The 20,604-nt window shown below is 43.5% G+C and overlaps 1 protein-coding gene and 1 non-coding gene across 3 annotated transcripts in view; both read left to right on the top strand.

The window, feature by feature from the left end:
• LOC128691137 (ras GTPase-activating protein raskol) overlaps positions 1-20,604 on the top strand; it is a 791,339-nt gene that overhangs the window by 181,739 nt on the left and 588,996 nt on the right. For both annotated transcript variants that reach the window (XM_070089113.1, XM_070089114.1), the window contains exon 3: positions 11,801-11,895. In XM_070089113.1, coding sequence (XP_069945214.1) covers positions 11,801-11,895 — 95 coding nt within the window. The remainder of the gene's footprint in view (positions 1-11,800; positions 11,896-20,604) is intronic.
• TRNAV-AAC (transfer RNA valine (anticodon AAC)) lies at positions 5,002-5,074 on the top strand. Its single transcript has one exon. It is a non-coding gene; the product is annotated as a tRNA-Val (tRNA).

Below are 20,604 nucleotides of genomic sequence, written 5' to 3'. Positions count from 1 at the left end.
AAATTTTCACTTGTCCTATATGGCAAGATGAACGTTGCTATTTAAGCCAAGATCGCAAGTTCTGCCTATTCGGCACGACATATATATATATATATATATATATATATATATATATATATATATATATATATATATATATATATATATATATATGTATATATATATATATATATATATATATATATATATATATATATATATATATATATATATATATATATATATATATATTGTGTGTGTGTGTATGTGTATGAGTGTGTGAGTGAGTACAACAGGAGATAAATTGCTAAATGACTCATCTACAAAATTGAAATTAGTCTTGTATAACTTAAGAGTGACAAGCCGGACCGTGTCACTAAGACCACAGCTCACATGTGCACAAACATCACGACTACTTTAGCACATATATAAGTGAATAAAGTACAATCTCAGTGTATGCACAGTGAGTAGGGCATACCTCTCAGTCTATGTACAGTGAGAGGGGGACACACCTCTCACTGTATGTACAGTGTTGTGGAATTAAGTAACTAAATTCTGGTCACACAAACAACTTTATATCTCCAAAATATTTTTTTCCGTGAATAACGCAACTGGACCGTAATAGCAAGTCTCACTTTCTCATGTTGATGGGCAGTTCTTGCCCGCGGGCAAGTACACCTTGGCGTGCCCCCGTTCCCCATTGAGGTCACAAGTTCACTTGGGCAAGAGGCTCACCTTCCCCTGGCTGCCCGCTAGGTGACTGTATTGGGCACGTACGTTACCTGAGGTACGTTTTTAGAGGTACATTACCTGAGGCACGTTATCTGAGGCACATGTACTTTCCCCGTCAAAGTGCATTCCTGCATGTGTTCGAGGAGGAGGGGGATGAAGGGAGAGTGTTGGGGTGGAATAGCATGGGGAGAATGGAGGAAGGGAAGAGTGTTGGGTTACTAAAGATTGGTAGACGGGGTGAAGGAAGATTGTTTTTCTGACATTGCTTGTCACATTCCTTCCTGTCTGCTGTATGAAAAATGCTTTCTTCCACCATGTACTTCCCAAGTGGTGTTGATAGGGGTCGATTCCTAGCTCTCCACTCCTACCTTGTTGATTCCTGACCTCCCTTGCTTGATCATTCCTACTTATGAAACTGCATATAGGACTCGCTTCTGCCAACTCTCCATGCTTTCCACATATCCTAAGATAGTATTTGCTAGTGTCTCTGTGTCTCATCTGTGTTCTCCGGCGCTCTCTCTCTCCTCACATCTCTAACACCTTGATATTCATGAGTTTTGAGAGTCTTGCTACTATCGGAGCCCGGCCATGAGTCAGGCTCGTCTGATGCTAGCTGGACGCTCGCTGACCCACATATCCCCCACAGCCTAGTTGGTCTGGCACCGTGTGAAGATACTTGTCCAGTTTCCTCTTGAATTCTTCTACACTTGTTCCAGCAGTGTTTCTATCTTCTGGTTAGATGTTGAATAATTTAGGGCCAGGAATGTTGATACAGTGTCTATCCACTCTTTCTAATTCTCTTGAGTGTTTTGCATGTCATGGTCGTATGTCTCACCTCCGTCTTCTTCTCCTCTTCTCTTGTATCTGTTAAGATTCTTAAGTATCTCTTCGTAATCCATTCCCCTGGGTTCCAGCATCAATCTGTGGTTGAGGAAGACACAAGAGCAAACACTAACTTTTGTTAGAAATTTTTTCGTCCCTCGGACCTCGATCACTTCTAACATACAATGTACGAGAGTGACAGTATGTTAGAAGTGATCAGAAGCGTTTTTTAATATACCATGAAACCCCGGTGTTTGAACTTAATTGGTTCCTAAGTGGTGCTTAAACTGCGAAAAGTTCGATGTTCGAAACAGTATTTCCCAGGCTTTAATTATCAGCCTCACACACTGGAGGATGTTGAACTGACTCTTCCAAAAGTCTCCAAGAGTTAGGTAAGTGTCAGAGGTCACTTCAAAGCATTTTTGAAACATGGCTTTCCTGTAAAGTTTTTTACAACTGAATTTTAAACAAGTCAGCGCTTTCGAACTCCAGAAAAACGTTTACAAACCGGGTCAATTATTTATGGACAAAATTGTTCGGACTCCTGTTTGCTCAAGGTCTGGTACATTCGAACACCGGGGTTCCACTGTGTACGTCCTAGTGTTTCATCACTTGTAAAACCACTTTGTCGGTATCAGTAACCCTGTTTTGTATATTTTCATATGCTGTTGACGTTATAAAGCTTGCACTTGGTGTTGTATCTGGTGTGATGTTATTCAGGAGAGAACCTGTCTGCAGCGTCTCTCTTCAAAGATTGTATTCCGTGTCCGGTCTCTTCACTCGGTATATTCTCATTACATGCACTTGACAAATTTGAAATGAGGTAGCCACCTTCCTGCCCACGTTTGCTTCCTCTATTTGTCATCTGGTGTATGCTGCATCTTTCCAGGGTCAGCTTTTAATGTTATTAAAATTACCGACGATACGTGAGGTATAAGAGAGACAACTAATGAGACATTTTATGACGAAACGTAGCCGTCATAAAGTGTCTCATTAGTTGGGCATGTGTCCTACCTCATGAGGGTCATCTTGTTTTTAGCACGAGTATTGCTTGCTGGTTATTCTCCTGTGCCTTGTGTACTCATTTACCTTTTACTAAACAACATTGTGTAGATCAGCAGTGTGCTATCAGTTGCATACTGGGTTTTATACACTATCACAGTTGCTTACTGGATTTTATACAATGTAACAGTTTCATACTGGGGAAGAAAAGGTAACTGTGTTGCCCTGTCATATTCACTCATACAGGATGGATTGTTTGTATGTATTCTACTATGGTTCCAGCAGTGTTGTATAATGGCAAGAGGGGGGAGGGGAATTTCTTATACGTCTTACCCACTGCTTGACGCCCACGCCCACACCCTCACCCTTAGCTAGCTGCTACGTTCATCCTGCAACACCCTCTAGTTTTTCTACTGTTATTACAGTCATTTAATGTCATGGCTACGTAGGTTTGCCGCGCCCCTTGCTACCAAGTTGCGCTCCTGTGCCCACCTGGTACCACGTCTCCATCATCTATATATTACCACGCCCACGTTAATTATATTTAACCATTACCACGCCCAGGTTTAGAGTTCACAAATGAATTGCGAAACCCGAAACAACAATTAACGAAAAAATCACCACTGCATGAAACGCAGAAACATAGAGGTAGAGTTTTAATATTATGGTCGCCATTTTTTTTTCCACCATATTTATTATTTACCTCAAATTTTGTTAAATTCTTAGCTATAAAAGTATTTTCTGGCAGTAAAATAAGCCTGCAAGATATATCTCTCTGGATAATGTAAATCCTTGAAAATATTACTTACTTTTATTTTGTATTTCGACACATAGTAAGCTCCTAGCAACGTAGACGAATAATCAGGTACTTCACTTGTTTGTCCTGACGTGAGATATAAAATATGTGTGGTGAAAATGGTATACTGATACTGACAAAGTGTAGGTAAGAAACTCGTGTACACTGATCAAGACACTGAGGAGATGTTTCGCCATGAGCGGCTTCTTCACTGCTAATACAGAGAAGATAAGACGAACAGTGTAATGCAAGAGGTCGGTCAGGTGAGCGTGGGTTAAAAGTGGACCAACAACATAGTAAACTTAACATCTTGGATAATTTCACACACAAAAAAAAAGATTGAACAATTGGAAACATGAGTAAGCTGGTAGACCTGCAGTGTTCTGTGTAGCACAGTGGTGTCGTCCAGCGATGGTGTTAACGTTATGTAGCAGTTGTTTGGTCAAGCTTATGGAAGTTCTTTAGCTGCCTGACTTTCTGTATCGTGGTGTTTGTGGTTGTCATTGCTCCTTCCAGATACCTGCGCAAACTATTATTCGAGTGCCTTTGTTTTCTATCCACTGTGGTTTTTATGATTTCCTTCTATCAGATTGATAAGAATATCTCCAGAAAAAGGAGTATGCTTTCGGGTAAAGTTTATTCAGGTACAGGTACACATAAATACAGTTACATAAACTATCATACATAGCAACGTATGTGTAGATTAGTTAGGGTAACCCGAAAAAGGTCAGAGTGACTTACTTCCATTTGGGTCCTTCCATTAGGTTCCCACTCAAAATTTAGTTTGATAAAAGGATGCACATTGTTTATCAAAAAATCATGTGTAATGTTTCTTGCCATTGTTAAACATTTGACAAAAATGAGTAATATAATACACACCCAAGAATGTAAATAATATTTACAAAGCTGTTATATATACCTAAACATTTTTTATCAGATGAAACACACGTGTTACCCATTAAATTATTCCATTTTCTTTACGCAGCGCTTTGGTTTAGTTTTCTATATATATAAATGGGTATAACTATAACAATTTATCAGCACTGCATGATCCTTATGGGTTTAGCGCTTAATTATGATTAGAATAATAATAATATAACTTTGTATAAAGAAATATTTACGTCGAATACCTTCTGTATTTATTTCTTCATTAAATTAATGAAATTTATTCCTCTATTTCGGTTTGCTTCATACGGAAGCAGATTCAGTACTGACAAATAACTTGTATTTAAATTAAATATAAATTGTATGTAGATATTTAAGTGACATTTTATGATGACTTAGTCTTGGATATCCTGCAAATTCCTTAAATTTTTATATATTTTGGGGAATATATATTTCTGTGTCATGATAATATAGCGATTTTTATTTCTCAATTTATATGTGCTAAAAGTTTAATCCCTGATTTATAAATTAAAGTATTCTTGAATGTGTGATGTGCATGTTACATGCACATCATGTTTCATGCAAGTTAGTCTTAAGTTTGCCCGAAATGCTCTGCATATAAAGGGGCTCTTGGCACGTACACCCAGTTGTTATACTCCTTTGTACAAACGTATCATGCTAAAATAAAATAATTGTTATTATTATTATTACTTAATGACCCTCATGTAGTCTTTAGGCTTTAAACCATATGAATCAACTAACCATCTCTCGTCGCTTAACTCCAAGTGCTCATAGTGTAGTGGTTATCACATCTGTCTAACACACAGAAGGTCCCAGGTTCGAGCCCTGGTGAGCACAGTGTTTTTTTTTTTCCCCCAAGGACCCCAATGGAAATAAATCACTTTGACTTTTTTTTTGGGTTATCCTAGGTAACCTACACACATATGCTGCTTTGTATGACAATTTAAGTATAACTGTATTTATGTGTACTTGTACCTGAATAAACTTAATTATCTCAGTATGCATACACGTGAGATTTTGCTAGGTAACCTAGGATAACCCAAGAAAGCCAATGTGGTTTATTGGTATTAAGGTTTTTTTATCCTCTCCCTCAAGATGCGACCTACAGCAGTCGACTAACACCCAAGAACCTGCTTACTTGTAGGTGAACAAGGGCAACAGGTGTAAAGAAACATGTGAGACCTACACAGGGGCTTCAGATGTTAGCCGAAGGGGACTACCACATGAGCCACTTACTGGGGGCAGTGTGTGTGACAGTACTTACTGGGGGCAGTGTGTGTGACTACTTACTGGGGGCAGTGTGTGTGACAGTACTTACTGGGGCAGTGTATGTGACAGTACTTACTGGGGCAGTGTGTGTGACAGTACTTACTGGGGGCAGTGTGTGTGACTACTTACTGGGGGCAGTGTATGTGACAGTACTTACTGGGGCAGTGTATGTGACTACTTACTGGGGCAGTGTATGTGACATTACTTACTGGGGCAGTGTATGTGACAGTACTTACTGGGGCAGTGTATGTGACAGTACTTACTACAGTACTTACTGGGGCAGTGTATGTGACAGTACTTACTGGGGCAGTGTATGTGACAGTACTTACTGGGGCAGTGTATGTGACAGTACTTACTGGGGGCAGTATATGTGACAGTACTTACTGGGGCAGTGTATGTGACAGTACTTACTGGGGGCAGTGTATGTGACAGTACTTACTGGGGCAGTGTATGTGACAGTACTTACTGGGGCAGTGTATGTGACAGTACTTACTGGGGGCAGTGTATGTGACAGTACTTACTGGGGGCAGTGTATGTGACAGTACTTACTGGGGGCAGTGTATGTGACAGTACTTACTGGGGCAGTGTATGTGACTACTTACTGGGGGCAGTGTATGTGACTACTTACTGGGGCAGTGTATGTGACAGTACTTACTGGGGCAGTGTATGTGACAGTACTTACTGGGGGCAGTGTATGTGACAATACTTACTGGGGGCAGTGTATGTGACAGTACTTACTGGGGGCAGTTTATGTGACAGTACTTACTGGGGGCAGTATATGACAGTACTTACTGGGGGCAGTGTATGTGACAGTACTTACTGGGGGCAGTGTATGTGACAGTACTTACTGGGGCAGTGTATGTGACATTACTTACTGGGGCAGTGTATGTGACAGTACTTACTGGGGCAGTGTATGTGACAGTACTTACTGGGGGCAGTGTATGTGACAGTACTTACTGGGGCAGTGTATGTGACAGTACTTACTGGGGCAGTGTATGTGACAGTACTTACTGGGGCAGTGTATGTGACAGTACTTACTGGGGCAGTGTATGTGACAGTACTTACTGGGGGCAGTATATGTGACAGTACTTACTGGGGCAGTGTATGTGACTACTTACTGGGGGCAGTGTATGTGACAGTACTTACTGGGGCAGTGTATGTGACAGTACTTACTGGGGCAGTGTATGTGACAGTACTTACTGGGGGCAGTGTATGTGACAGTACTTACTGGGGCAGTGTATGTGACTACTTACTGGGGCAGTGTATGTGACAGTACTTACTGGGGGCAGTTTATGTGACAGTACTTACTGGGGGCAGTATATGACAGTACTTACTGGGGGCAGTGTATGTGACAGTACTTACTGGGGGCAGTGTATGTGACAATACTTAATGGGGGCAGTATATGTGACAGTACTTACTGGGGGCAGTGTATGTGACAGTACTTACTGGGGGCAGTGAATGTGACAGTACTTACTGGGGGCAGTGTATGTGACAGTACTTACTGGGGGCACTGTATGTGACAGTACTTACTGGGGGCAGTGTATGTGACAGTACTTACTGGGGGCAGTGTATGTGACTACTTACTGGGGCAGTGTATGTGACAGTACTTACTGGGGGCAGTGTATGTGACAGTACTTACTGGGGGCAGTGTATGTGACAGTACTTACTGGGGCAATGTATGTGACAGTACTTACTGGGGGCAGTGTATGTGATAATACTTACTGGGGCAGTGTATGTGACAGTACTTACTGGGGCAATGTATGTGACAGTACTTACTGGGGGCAGTGTATGTGACAGTATATACTGGGGGCAGTGTATGTGACAGTACTTACTGGGGCAATGTATGTGACAGTACTTACTGGGGGCAGTGTATGTGACAGTACTTACTGGGGGCAGTGTATGTGACTACTTACTGGGGCAGTGTATGTGACAGTACTTACTGGGGGCAGTGTATGTGACAGTATATACTGGGGGTAGTGTATGTGACAGTACTTACTGGGGGCAGTGTATGTGACAGTACTTACTGGGGGCAGTGTATGTGACAGTACTTACTGGGGGCAGTGTATGTGACAGTACTTACTGGGGGCAGTGTATGTGACAGTACTTACTGGGGGCAGTGTATGTGACAGTACTTACTGGGGGCAGTGTATGTGACAGTACTTACTGGGGGCAGTGTATGTGACAGTACTTACTGGGGGCAGTGTATGTGACAGTACTTACTGGGGGCAGTGAATGTGACAGTACTTACTGGGGGCAGTGTATGTGACAGTACTTACTGGGGGCACTGTATGTGACAGTACTTACTGGGGGCAGTGTATGTGACAGTACTTACTGGGGGCAGTGTATGTGACAGTACTTACTGGGGCAGTGTATGTGACAGTACTTACTGGGGGCAGTGTATGTGACAGTACTTACTGGGGGCAGTGTATGTGACAGTACTTACTGGGGCAATGTATGTGACAGTACTTACTGGGGGCAGTGTATGTGATAATACTTACTGGGGCAGTGTATGTGACAGTACTTACTGGGGCAATGTATGTGACTACTTACTGGGGGCAGTGTATGTGACAGTATATACTGGGGGCAGTGTATGTGACAGTACTTACTGGGGCAATGTATGTGACAGTACTTACTGGGGGCAGTGTATGTGACAGTACTTACTGGGGGCAGTGTATGTGACAGTACTTACTGGGGGCAGTGTATGTGACAGTACTTACTGGGGGCAGTGTATGTGACAGTATATACTGGGGGCAGTGTATGTGACAGTACTTACTGGGGGCAGTGTATGTGACAGTACTTACTGGGGGCAGTGTATGTGACAGTACTTACTGGGGGCAGTGTATGTGACAGTACTTACTGGGGGCAGTGTATGTGACAGTACTTACTGGGGGCAGTGTATGTGACAGTACTTACTGGGGGCATGTGACAGTACTTACTGGGGCAGTGTATGTGACAGTACTTACGGGGGGCAGTGTATGTGACAGTACTTACTGGGGGCAGTGTATGTGACAGTACTTACTGGGGGCAGTGTATGTGACAGTACTTACTGGGGTCAGTGTATGTGTACTTACTACTGGGGCAATGTATGTGACAGTACTTACTGGGGGCAGTGTATGTGACAGTACTTACTGGGGGCAGTGTATGTGACAGTACTTACTGGGGGCAGTGTATATGACAGTACTTACTGGGGGCAGTGTATGTGACTACTTACTGGGGCAGTGTATGTGACAGTACTTACTGGGGGCAGTGTATGTGACAGTATATACTGGGGGTAGTGTATGTGACAGTACTTACTGGGGGCAGTGTATGTGACAGTACTTACTGGGGGCAGTGTATGTGACAGTACTTACTGGGGGCAGTGTATGTGACAGTACTTACTGGGGGCAGTGTATGTGACAGTACTTACTGGGGGCAGTGTATGTGACAGTACTTACTGGGGGCAGTGTATGTGACAGTACTTACTGGGGGCAGTGTATGTGACAGTACTTACTGGGGGCAGTGTATGTGACAGTACTTACTGGGGGCAGTGTATGTGACAGTACTTACTGGGGGCAGTGTATGTGACAGTACTTACTGGGGCAGTGTATGTGACAGTACTTACTGGGGGCAGTGTATGTGACAGTACTTACTGGGGCAGTGTATGTGACAGTACTTACTGGGGCAGTGTATGTGACAGTACTTACTGGGGGCAGTGTATGTGACAGTACTTACTGGGGGCAGTGTATGTGACAGTACTTACTGGGGCAGTGTATGTGACAGTACTTACTGGGGGCAGTGTATGTGACAGTACTTACTGGGGGCAGTGTATGTGACAGTACTTACTGGGGGCAGTGTATGTGACAGTACTTACAGTGTATGTGACAGGGGGCAGTGTATGTGACAGTACTTACTGGGGGCAGTGTATGTGACAGTACTTACTTACTGGGGGCAGTGTATGTGACAGTACTTACTGGGGGCAGTGTATGTGACAGTACTTACTGGGGCAGTGTATGTGACAGTACTTACTGGGGCAGTGTATGTGACAGTACTTACTGGGGGCAGTGTATGTGACAATACTTACTGGGGGCAGTGTATGTGACAGTACTTACTGGGGGCAGTGTATGTGACAGTACTTACTGGGGGCAGTGTATGTGACAGTACTTACTGGGGGCAGTGTATGTGACAGTACTTACTGGGGCAGTGTATGTGACAGTACTTACTGGGGGCAGTGTATGTGACAGTACTTACAGTGTATGTGACAGGGGGCAGTGTATGTGACAGTACTTACTGGGGGCAGTGTATGTGACAGTACTTACTGGGGGCCGTGTATGTGACAGTACTTACTGGGGGCAGTTTATGTGAGAGTAGTTACTGGGAGCAGTGTATGTGACAGTACTTACTGACAGGGGGCAGTGTATGTGACAGTACTTACTGGGGGCAGTGTATGTGACAGTACTTTGTGACAGTACTTACTGGGGGCAGTGTATGTGACAGTACTTACTGACAGGGGGCAGTGTGTGTGACAGTACTTACTGGGGGCAGTGTATGTGACAGTACTTACTGGGGGCAGTGTATGTGACAGTACTTACTGGGGGCAGTGTATGTGACAGTACTTACTGGGGCAGTGTATGTGACAGTACTTACTGGGGGCAGTGTATGTGACAGTACTTACTGGGGCAGTGTATGTGACAGTACTTACTGGGGGCAGTGTATGTGACAGTACTTACTGGGGGCAGTGTATGTGACAGTACTTACTGGGGGCAGTGTATGTGACAGTACTTACTGGGGCAGTGTATGTGACAGTACTTACTGGGGGCAGTGTATGTGACAGTACTTACTGGGGGCAGTGTATGTGACAGTACTTACTGGGGCAGTGTATGTGACAGTACTTACTGGGGGCAGTGTATGTGACAGTACTTACTGGGGGCAGTGTATGTGACAGTACTTACTGGGGGCAGTGTATGTGACAGTACTTACTGGGGGCAGTGTATGTGACAGTACTTACTGGGGCAGTGTATGTGACAGTACTTACTGGGGGCAGTGTATGTGACAGTACTTACTGGGGCAGTGTATGTGACAGTACTTACTGGGGGCAGTGTATGTGACAGTACTTACTGGGGCAGTGTATGTGACAGTACTTACTGGGGGCAGTGTATGTGACAGTACTTACTGGGGGCAGTGTATGTGACAGTACTTACTGGGGGCAGTGTATGTGACAGTACTTACTGGGGCAGTGTATGTGACAGTACTTACTGGGGGCAGTGTATGTGACAGTACTTACTGGGGGCAGTGTATGTGACAGTACTTACTGGGGGCAGTGTATGTGACAGTACTTACTGGGGCAGTGTATGTGACAGTACTTACTGGGGCAGTGTATGTGACAGTACTTACTGGGGGCAGTGTATGTGACAGTGTATGTGACAGTACTTACTGGGGGCAGTGTATGTGACAGTACTTACTGGGGGCAGTGTATGTGACAGTACTTACTGGGGCAGTGTATGTGACAGTACTTACTGGGGCAGTGTATGTGACAGTACTTACTGGGGCAGTGTATGTGACAGTACTTACTGGGGCAGTGTATGTGACAGTACTTACTGGGGCAGTGTATGTGACAGTACTTACTGGGGCAGTGTATGTGACAGTACTTACTGGGGGCAGTGTATGTGACAGGAAGTTTTAATTCCTATAATGGGAAATTTGAACTGGAACAGTCTTAACTGAAGGAGAATTTTCTGTCATTTTTGCATTGTCACGAAAGAAGCTTGAGTTAGGAAATCTATAAATGATTTTTCAAGCAGTAGTTTAAATTTGGCCATTAGTTTAGAGGGTACATACATGCTTCACACATAATATGTGGATTTAATCTGTTTTACCGAGGAAATCTCAGTAAAGTCAAACAATGTTACTTTATTTCCATTGGAAATTATAATTACACATTGTAACCTTTACAAAGAAATAAACTTTACTTATTATTTTGCTATTATATTCACGGAGAAGCGCTATGCCGTAGGGAATATGTAAGCAGGTTTGTTCCGAGGAAGGGGATAGTAGCTCCATTGTACTAGTAAGTTTTAGAACTAGTTTGCCCGAAATATGTTTTGCATAACAAAGAGTCTTTCATTAGAATATGCAAAATGTCTTCTCATAAATATAATTAATATATAACCAAACTAACCTCCATGAATATATATATATATATATATATATATATATATATATATATATATATATATATATATATATATATATATATATATATATATTGTGTTGTGATATTATGTTTAATGCAGAGACCCAACATCTTCCCATTTTCAGTGGTTGGTGAGCGTGTGACTTGTCGGGGTGATGGCGCCCTCCGCTGGGAACCCTTACTATGTGTCCTGCCAGAGGGTCTCGCCGACACACCTGCAGTGAGTAATCACCTTCCGTTTTCTCCTTCATCTTCTTTTCTTCTTACTCTTTTCTGAAAAACTATAATTTAAAAAGAGTACATTTATATATCTCCTTGTTATCACCTTATTCGAGTGATCAGACCCTGATCCACCAGGAGGCCTGGTCACAGACCGGGCCGCCGGGGCGTTGATCCTCGAAACCCACTCCAGGTATACTCCAGGTATACCTTCTCTGTCGGAGACGTGAAAATTCTTTCTCGCCAGTTTTAATTTTCATCGTTTTTCTCTCTTCCTGTTATTGAAAGTGGATTAAATTTTCGTCCTCATCCATAGGATGAGACCCACAGCACTTGGCTGACACCCGGGTACCTGCTTACTGCTATATCAATCAGGGGCAGCACGCCTGTCCAGCCTGTTCTCTTTCCCTGATATTGAATCTGGATTCATTGTTTGTGAGCTGAAGACTCTACCGCTGATCCATGATTGGTGGTGAAAATGTGTGCAGCCTAAATGACCTTTGTGCAGTCGATAGCCTTTAAACTCCCATTAACCAACATATTAACCACAGCCCAGGATGAATTAACTAGCTCGGGTGGTAGCGCACTCAGTTCACACATTGAGGTCCGTGGTTCGATCCCCGGTACGGGTGGAAACATTAGTACGTGTTTTCTTAAGACACCTGCTGTCCCCGTTCATCTAGCAGTAAAATATTCACCTGAGTGTTAGTGGACTGGTGTGGATCGCATCCTGGGAACAAAATTGACCTAATTTGCCCGAAATGCTCTGCATAACAAGCGGCTTTCTATATAGTAGTATGCCATTGATGTCAGCTAGGACTCTATACCATGTACTTGTACAGATAAAGATTATTATTATTATATATGGTTTGTTCTCATTAGGGTAATTCTTTGGTCGTTCCCAAGGATTCGACGCCCAGCAGTCTCCTAACCTCTAGGTATCTAAGACATGAACGACCCTGGCAAAGGTTGTTAATTACCTTCTAGGGTGGCTCACTGCTAGCGACTTCGACACAGCTCACAGGTAAAAAAAAAGTACAACCCAAGGGATCCAAGTTCCATCCAGAAGTGGGTCGACACGTGTAGCATGTTTCCTTATACCTGTTACCCCTGTTCACCGAACAGTAAATAGGTACATGGGTGTGATGAATGGTTTGAAAAACCCACAAGTTGAAGATTTAGGCACTTATGCAACATATGGGAATCTTTATTCAGGAAATTTTTCGCCACACAGTGGCTTCATCAGTCCAATACAAAGCAGAAAGGTGTAAGTAGAGGAGGAGTTTGAGGTTGTCAGTTCCTCAGCCTGGATTCGACGTGTTCAGTCCATCAATCTTGTAGAATGTACAGCATAGGGCCGAAGACGTGGCTTATATACTATAGTCAGGTGAGGCGAAGCAGGCGGAGGCGGGGTCATAGTGGTACCATCCACTAGTCGAAGTAGGTCTTCGTCCAAAGGTTGGACAAGTGTTGAAGAATTCTTTATAACAAGATCCCATGATGCTGCATTGTCTGACAGTTGTGATGATGGACTGAACACATCGACTCCAGGCTGAGGAACTGACAACCTCAAACTCCTCCTCTACTTACACCTTTCTGCTTTGTATTGGACTGATGAAGCCACTGTGTGGCGAAAAATTTCCTGAATAAAGATTACCATATGTTGCATTAGTGTCTAAATCAGGTACATGGGTGTTTGTCAACTGTTGTAGATCGCACTGCTTAGGAGAACCAAAGGATATCAGCCTCACTGATATTTTTTTGGGGGTCATCATGTGTTATTAAAAAACTACTATAATTTTTAAAGGGGTGGACCGGTAAGCCAGCGGAAGGCCTCGGTCAGGTGACCTGAAGCTCAACGGCTAGTCATCATTTGACTAAGACCCGCGTCAGAAAACACATCTGTTTCCTGACAAACCTTACCTATCCTGGGTTATTAACCCAGGATGTAAACTCATACCATGAGTTCTTTCTTGGGTTATTCTGCGTCAATCAGGGGTTGAATGACGCAGGATGTACACTCAGGGGTTGAGTGACGCAGGATGTACACTCAAGGGATGAGTGACGCAGGATGTACACTCAAGGGTTGTGACGCAGGATGTACACTCAAGGATTGAGTGACGCAGGATGTACACTTAAGGGTTGAGTGACGCAGGATGTACACTCAAGGGTTGAGTGACGCAGGATGTACACTCAAGGGTTGAGTGACGCAGGACGTACACTCAAGGGTTGAGTGACGCAGGATGTACACTCATAGACTGTTATCAGTGAGTGCTGGATGATGGTGGTGAGAGGTTGTTATTAGTGATTGCTGGATGATGGTGGTGGTAGGTGACCTGCGTGACCCGACACCCCGTGTTTGACCTCAGGCTTGGGAAGGGTGAGACGGGTGGGCGTGTCTCACCCACGGGGAGGAGACACGCTCTCACCATCACAGTAAGGGGAGCTGAGAAAGGGTAATACCCTCCGGGGCCTTTTTTTTTATAGAACTATTTCCATCAGCAGTGTGCCGTTACCCTGTTCTTTACAAGCGCAGTGGGAACAAGAACTAGCAGTGTTCGCCGGTCATTTTCCATCACACTGTATGGCTTTATGTACGAGGTAATAAAACCTGCCATCATGTGCACCGTATGGCTTTATGTACGAGGTAATAAAACCTGCCATCATGTGCACCGTATGGCTTTATGTACGAGGTAATAAAACTTGCAATCTTGTGCTGGGAGTTTTAGGTAAAGCGACTTTGGTCATCGGTATCAGGAATGAGAGATGATAGATGGTGGTGGGATGAATAAAGGGTCGGGAAGAATAGGGGATCGGGAGGAAGAGGAAGAAGAGTTATAGAGACCGAGGGAGGGAAGACTAGCGGGATTGAATGGTTAGTTTATGCCGTGTTGGGAGAGCTTTTGAAAAGCAAACATCAGGGATCCCAGATGATCATATAGTAAAAAACTTCATCTTGGGGACTTGTATAGAAAGGGAGGGAAGCATTGAAGTAGGGAGAGCACAAGAAGGAAAGGTAGAGAGAGAAGTAGAGGCAGGGATACCAGAAGAACGGCAAGAAGGTAGGAATGGTAGGGAACGAGTGTGTGTGGAGAGATTTTTTTTCTCTGCTGTGGACTGGGATGGGTGTATATTTGTATGTTCTGTTCCTACAGACTCTGCATTGCTCCACATTTTCTAGCAGAGATAAAGTAAACGAAAAAGTATTAATTAGTCTGTTCATTCTTGGGTCTGGAATCACTACCACAAAACGAGATTTAAAAAACAAAAACAAGCTGTATATGAATCCTCTAATTTATTTAGAAGATAGATGACCCTAATGGTCATCAAATATACTTCCAAAATAGAAGGTTGTGTCTATCCCAAGAATGTGTAGTAGTGATCCAGAACTAAGAATAATAAGTAACCTCGTAAACACTGTTATGTTTTTTACCCTGCGAGTTGCCGAGTCCATAAACATAAAAGTGTTTATCTGTTTTCTTTTAAACACTTCTTGGTTACGGCAGATGTTTATCACACCTGTGTTTGGCTTGGTTTATATGAAGTGAAGCGTAATGTTTAGTGTGAGTGAATGGTTTAGTGAGAGTGAGGGAATGTGTGTGTGTGTGTGTGTGTGTGTGTGTGTGTGTGTGTGTGCGTGCGTGTGTGTGTGTGTGTGTGTGTGTGTGTGTGTGTGTGTGTGTGTGTGTGTGTGTGTGTGTGTGTGAGAGAGACAGAGAGAGATGGAGGGAAGGAGGTAGACTGTGAATATATGGGATTTTATTATTATAATCAAGGGGAAGCGCTAAACCCGTAGGATTATACAGCGCCTGGGGGGGGGGGATGTGGAAGGCATTCAGGCTTAATTGGGGAACTGGAGCACAGATCCAATTCCCTAAATCAAGAGCCCCTCACCAACTTCAAGGAACCTTCCCTGAGGGGTGTGAATATATGGGAAAGGCACAGAGCAGAGTTTAGAGTGCACACCTAGGCTATCTGTGTCACCTAGTCTAGACAGTTGAGGCAAGTATAGTACAGCAGAGACAGAGAGAGGAAGAAGAAGAGGAGGAGGACGACGAAGAGGGGAAGGAGAAACTAAAGAGTTAATGATAAAGTGTTGAATATAAATTTTGAGGACCCAGTGATCACCTTCATCATTTACGTACCTAATTATGAAGACTCAGTGATCACCTTCATCATTTACGTACCTAATTATGAAGACTCAGTGATCACCTTCATCATTTACGTACCTAATTATGAAGACTCAGTGATCACCTTCATCATTTACGTACCTAATTATGAGGACTAAGCGATCACCTTCATCATTTACGTACCTAATTATGAAGACTCAGTGATCACCATCATTCACGTACCCAATTATGAGGACTAAGCGATCACCTTCATTGCTCACGTACCTAATTCCTCACAACGATCACTGTACCGACAAGATTCTCTTTGTGCCTGGGGAAACCCGTCTCACCCGGGACTATCCAATCCCACCTCACCTTAGCACAGCCCAGCCTCGTCCAGCGTCTGCCCCCTCGCATCTCTGCCCCACCTCAAAATCCCCCACCCTGCTCCGGGATAATGGCCCAGTGGAGGCAATCCTACGCCTGGCGAACCATTATAAATTCATATCTCACTCTGATGAACCAAGTCACGTCGTGGGGTTTAACGGAGGGGCGGCACCATCACCAATCAGCGAGATTTTATGTGTAAGTTTGGCAGGGATTACCGGGTTATAGGGTGCGTTGGGTGGCGAGTCATCACTGTGGGCCTGTTTCTTGCCCTTCCTGGGGGATTTACTCGCTTTTAATAGCATGAGAACATAAGATAAACGTGATTACAGTCAGCCTAATGTCCCGTGGTTGGCAAATCATGCTGATTAATGAATTTAGGGGTATTTTTGTAGCATATTATTAGGATTAGGTGATGCAGGCGCCTGTGGAAAGGGAGGTAATCTGGTTTGATCTTAGGAATGTGGCTCTAATTCCTTGGTTGAAGAGTCCTTTACCTGCATCAAGGCACCGCCTTGAATTTTTTTTCGTAACACGAGATTACTGTTAACGTAAATAAAAGGCTAAGTTAAGATTTACAGATTAATATCTAGCATTAATACTATACAGTAGTGACAAGTTGATGAATAGATGACATGTGGTGAGCACCTTCGTGGTTAAGGGACTGATTACCTCGACTAAAACCGTCTCTAGTTTGATATACCTTCAAATAACCTTTGTTGAATTGATAGTCATTGATTGGCCAACCGTCTTCAGAATAAAGATACCCAGGTGTTGCGCAAGTGTCTTACACAGTTATGTGTACACTAACCTGTCTCCAACACACATTAACTTCAGTCGCCAACACATACAAACCTCAGTCTCCAACACACACACTAACCTCAGTCTTCAACACACACTAACCTCAGTCTTCAACACACACAAACCTCAGTCTTCAACACACTAACTTCAGTCTCCAACACACTAACCTCAGTCTTCAACACACTAACCTCAGTCTCCAACACACAATAACCTCAGTTTTCAACATACACATTAGCCTCAGTCTCCAACACACACTAACCTCAGTCTCCAACACACTAACCTCAGTCTCCAACACACAATAACCTCAGTTTTCAACATACACATTAACCTCAGTCTCCAACACGCACTAAGCTTAGTCTCCAACACGCACTAACCTCAGTCTCCAACACACACTGACCTCAGTCTCCAACACACACATTACCCTCAGTCTCCAGCACACACACTAACCTCAATCTCCAACACACTAACCTCAGTCTCCAACACACACTAACCTCAGTCTCCAACACACACATTACCCTCAGTCTCCAGCACACACACTAACCTCTTGTCTCCAACATATTCCTTCCTGCTAATTTGCATACACCGCTACACGCTTCCTTCGTAGTGTTTAAAAACACATCTTCCCTAACAATCTGCAAGGAATCGTTTTTTCCCCTCCTTAATGTTATAATGAAATCTGATTTCTTAGCGACATACGAAAGCTCCATTTCCTCGCCTTTCCTGGGTCTGTCACGTATAAATCATGTTTATTCCTTCCTGTTCTGCGGAGTTTGACTTGACGCTATTCTATTCGCGCCATTATTTTCGCTTTTAAGGGTGGAGACTAGTCATTGTTTGGTGCGTGGTTGTTTGTGTTATACTTGGGTTATTGCGGCTACGTGGAACTCTGGGAGCAAGTGATTGAAGGTGGTGGAAAGGCAGTTGATTAAAGGCGAGGATTGCGCAAGAACTGATTGAATTCAGAAATGAATAAAAGGAGGGATTGAACGATAATTGAATGAAGTAAAAATTGCCCAGTAACTGAATGAGGGGGGGGGATTGAATACGAACTGAATAAGGGAGTGAATAGAAATTAGTGAATGAGGGATTGAACAAAAATTGAATGAAAGTGGTAATTGAATAGAGAGAGTAATGACAAGAGACGTGAAAAATAGGGAAACTTTTTGAAGATAAATTTTTTGAGGGAATAAGTGAGAATAAAAGAGTAAAGCTTGGAGGAGGAGGACAACAAAGAGGAGAATGGAATGAGCTAGATAAAGAGGAATACAAAGAGGAAGGAAAGCAGGTGTGTTTTAAACTAAGGATAATCGCCCCCCCCCCGCCTCTGTATCACACCAGATTGACAGTGTGATCAGTCTGGCTGTTGATGCTTGTAACTCACATTCAGACGTGGAAAGATTGTCAGGAAACTCTTGAAGATAGGATGAGATAAAAGGAAGGAGAAGAACCTGGAAGTAGGAAGAGAAGACTGTGTGATAACGAGAGGGAAGTAGAATAGAGGATAAGGCGAAGGAGGACGAGGAGAAATGGCCAGAAAAAAAAGAGTAAATAGATTGAGAAGGAAGAGAAAAAGCACGAAGAATATGGGAAGCATCTATAGGAAGAATAAGATGACATTGAGGAAAAATTAACAAGAATAATGAGGAGAACAATATCAAGAAGAGGAAGAGTACGTAGAACAAAAAATAGGAGGAGGAAGAAATAAGAGGATTAGGAGGAAGTTAAATGCCAAGAGAAGACTACGGATAAGGAAGAGGAGTAAAGGGAAGGAAGAGGAGGAGGAGGAGGGATGGGTCAGTTCCCAGGGTACAGACAATGTGGTTTGTTCTTGATTTACAAATTACTGGTTTGTTGTAGAAAATTGCTAAATTGTGTGCAACTGGAGCCCAGCAGACGAGCAGGTGGACGCAGGGATGAGAGAGAGAGAGAGAGAGAGAGAGAGAGAGAGAGAGAGAGAGAGAGAGAGAGAGAGAGAGAGAGCTGGCTGTTATTTACAAGTGTAAAATTTATACTCTAAAAAAAAAGAAAGAGAAAGCCACCGAAAATTTATTTCCTTCATCGAGAATAAAAGTCACAATACCGTGGCTGCAACAAGTTACAATACCGTGACTGCAACAAGTTACAATACCGTGACTGCAACAAGTCACAATACCGTGACTGCAACAAGTTACAATACCGTGACTGCAACAAGTCACAATACCGTGGCTGCAACAAGTTACAATACCGTGGCTGCAACAAGTTACAATACCGTGGCTGCAACAAGTTACAATACCGTGGCTGCAACAAGTTACAATACCGTGGCTGCAACAAGTTACAATACCGTGGCTGCAACAAGTTACAATACCGTGGCTGCAACAAGTTACAATACCGTGGCTGCAACAAGTTACAATACCGTGGCTGCAACAAGTTACAATACCGTGGCTGCAACAAGTCACAATACCGTGTCTGCAACAAGTTACAATACCGTGGCTGCAACAAGTTACAATACCGTGGCTGCAACAAGTAACAATACCGTGGCTGCAACAAGTAACAATACCGTGGCTGCAACAAGTTACAATACCGTGGCTGCAACAAGTTACAATACCGTGGCTGCAACAAGTCACAATACCGTGACTGCAACAAGTTACAATACCGTGACTGCAACAAGTCACAATACCGTGGCTGCAACAAGTTACAATACCGTGGCTGCAACAAGTTACAATACCGTGGCTGCAACAAGTTACAATACCGTGGCTGCAACAAGTCACAATACCGTGACTGCAACAAGTTACAATACCGTGACTGCAACAAGTCACAATACCGTGGCTGCAACAAGTTACAATACCGTGGCTGCAACAAGTTACAATACCGTGGCTGCAACAAGTTACAATACCGTGGCTGCAACAAGTTACAATACCGTGGCTGCAACAAGTTACAATACCGTGGCTGCAACAAGTTACAATACCGTGGCTGCAACAAGTTACAATACCGTGGCTGCAACAAGTTACAATACCGTGGCTGCAACAAGTTACAATACCGTGACTGCAACAAGTTACAATACCGTGGCTGCAACAAGTTACAATACCGTGGCTGCAACAAGTTACAATACCGTGGCTGCAACAAGTTACAATACCGTGACTGCAACAAGTTACAATACCGTGGCTGCAACAAGTTACAATACCGTGGCTGCAACAAGTTACAATACCGTGGCTGCAACAAGTTACAATACCGTGACTGCAACAAGTTACAATACCGTGGCTGCAACAAGTCACAATACCGTGGCTGCAACAAGTTACAATACCGTGGCTGCAACAAGTTACAATACCGTGGCTGCAACAAGTTACAATACCGTGGCTGCAACAAGTTACAATACCGTGGCTGCAACAAGTTACAATACCGTGGCTGCAACAAGTTACAATACCGTGGCTGCAACA

Source organism: Cherax quadricarinatus, chromosome 27 (genome assembly GCF_038502225.1).
Source record: "Cherax quadricarinatus isolate ZL_2023a chromosome 27, ASM3850222v1, whole genome shotgun sequence".
In the NCBI taxonomy this organism is placed as follows: Eukaryota; Metazoa; Arthropoda; class Malacostraca; order Decapoda; family Parastacidae; genus Cherax; species Cherax quadricarinatus.
Note: the sequence above shows the minus strand (reverse complement) of the source record. Positions and strands in the feature narration are given on the sequence as shown.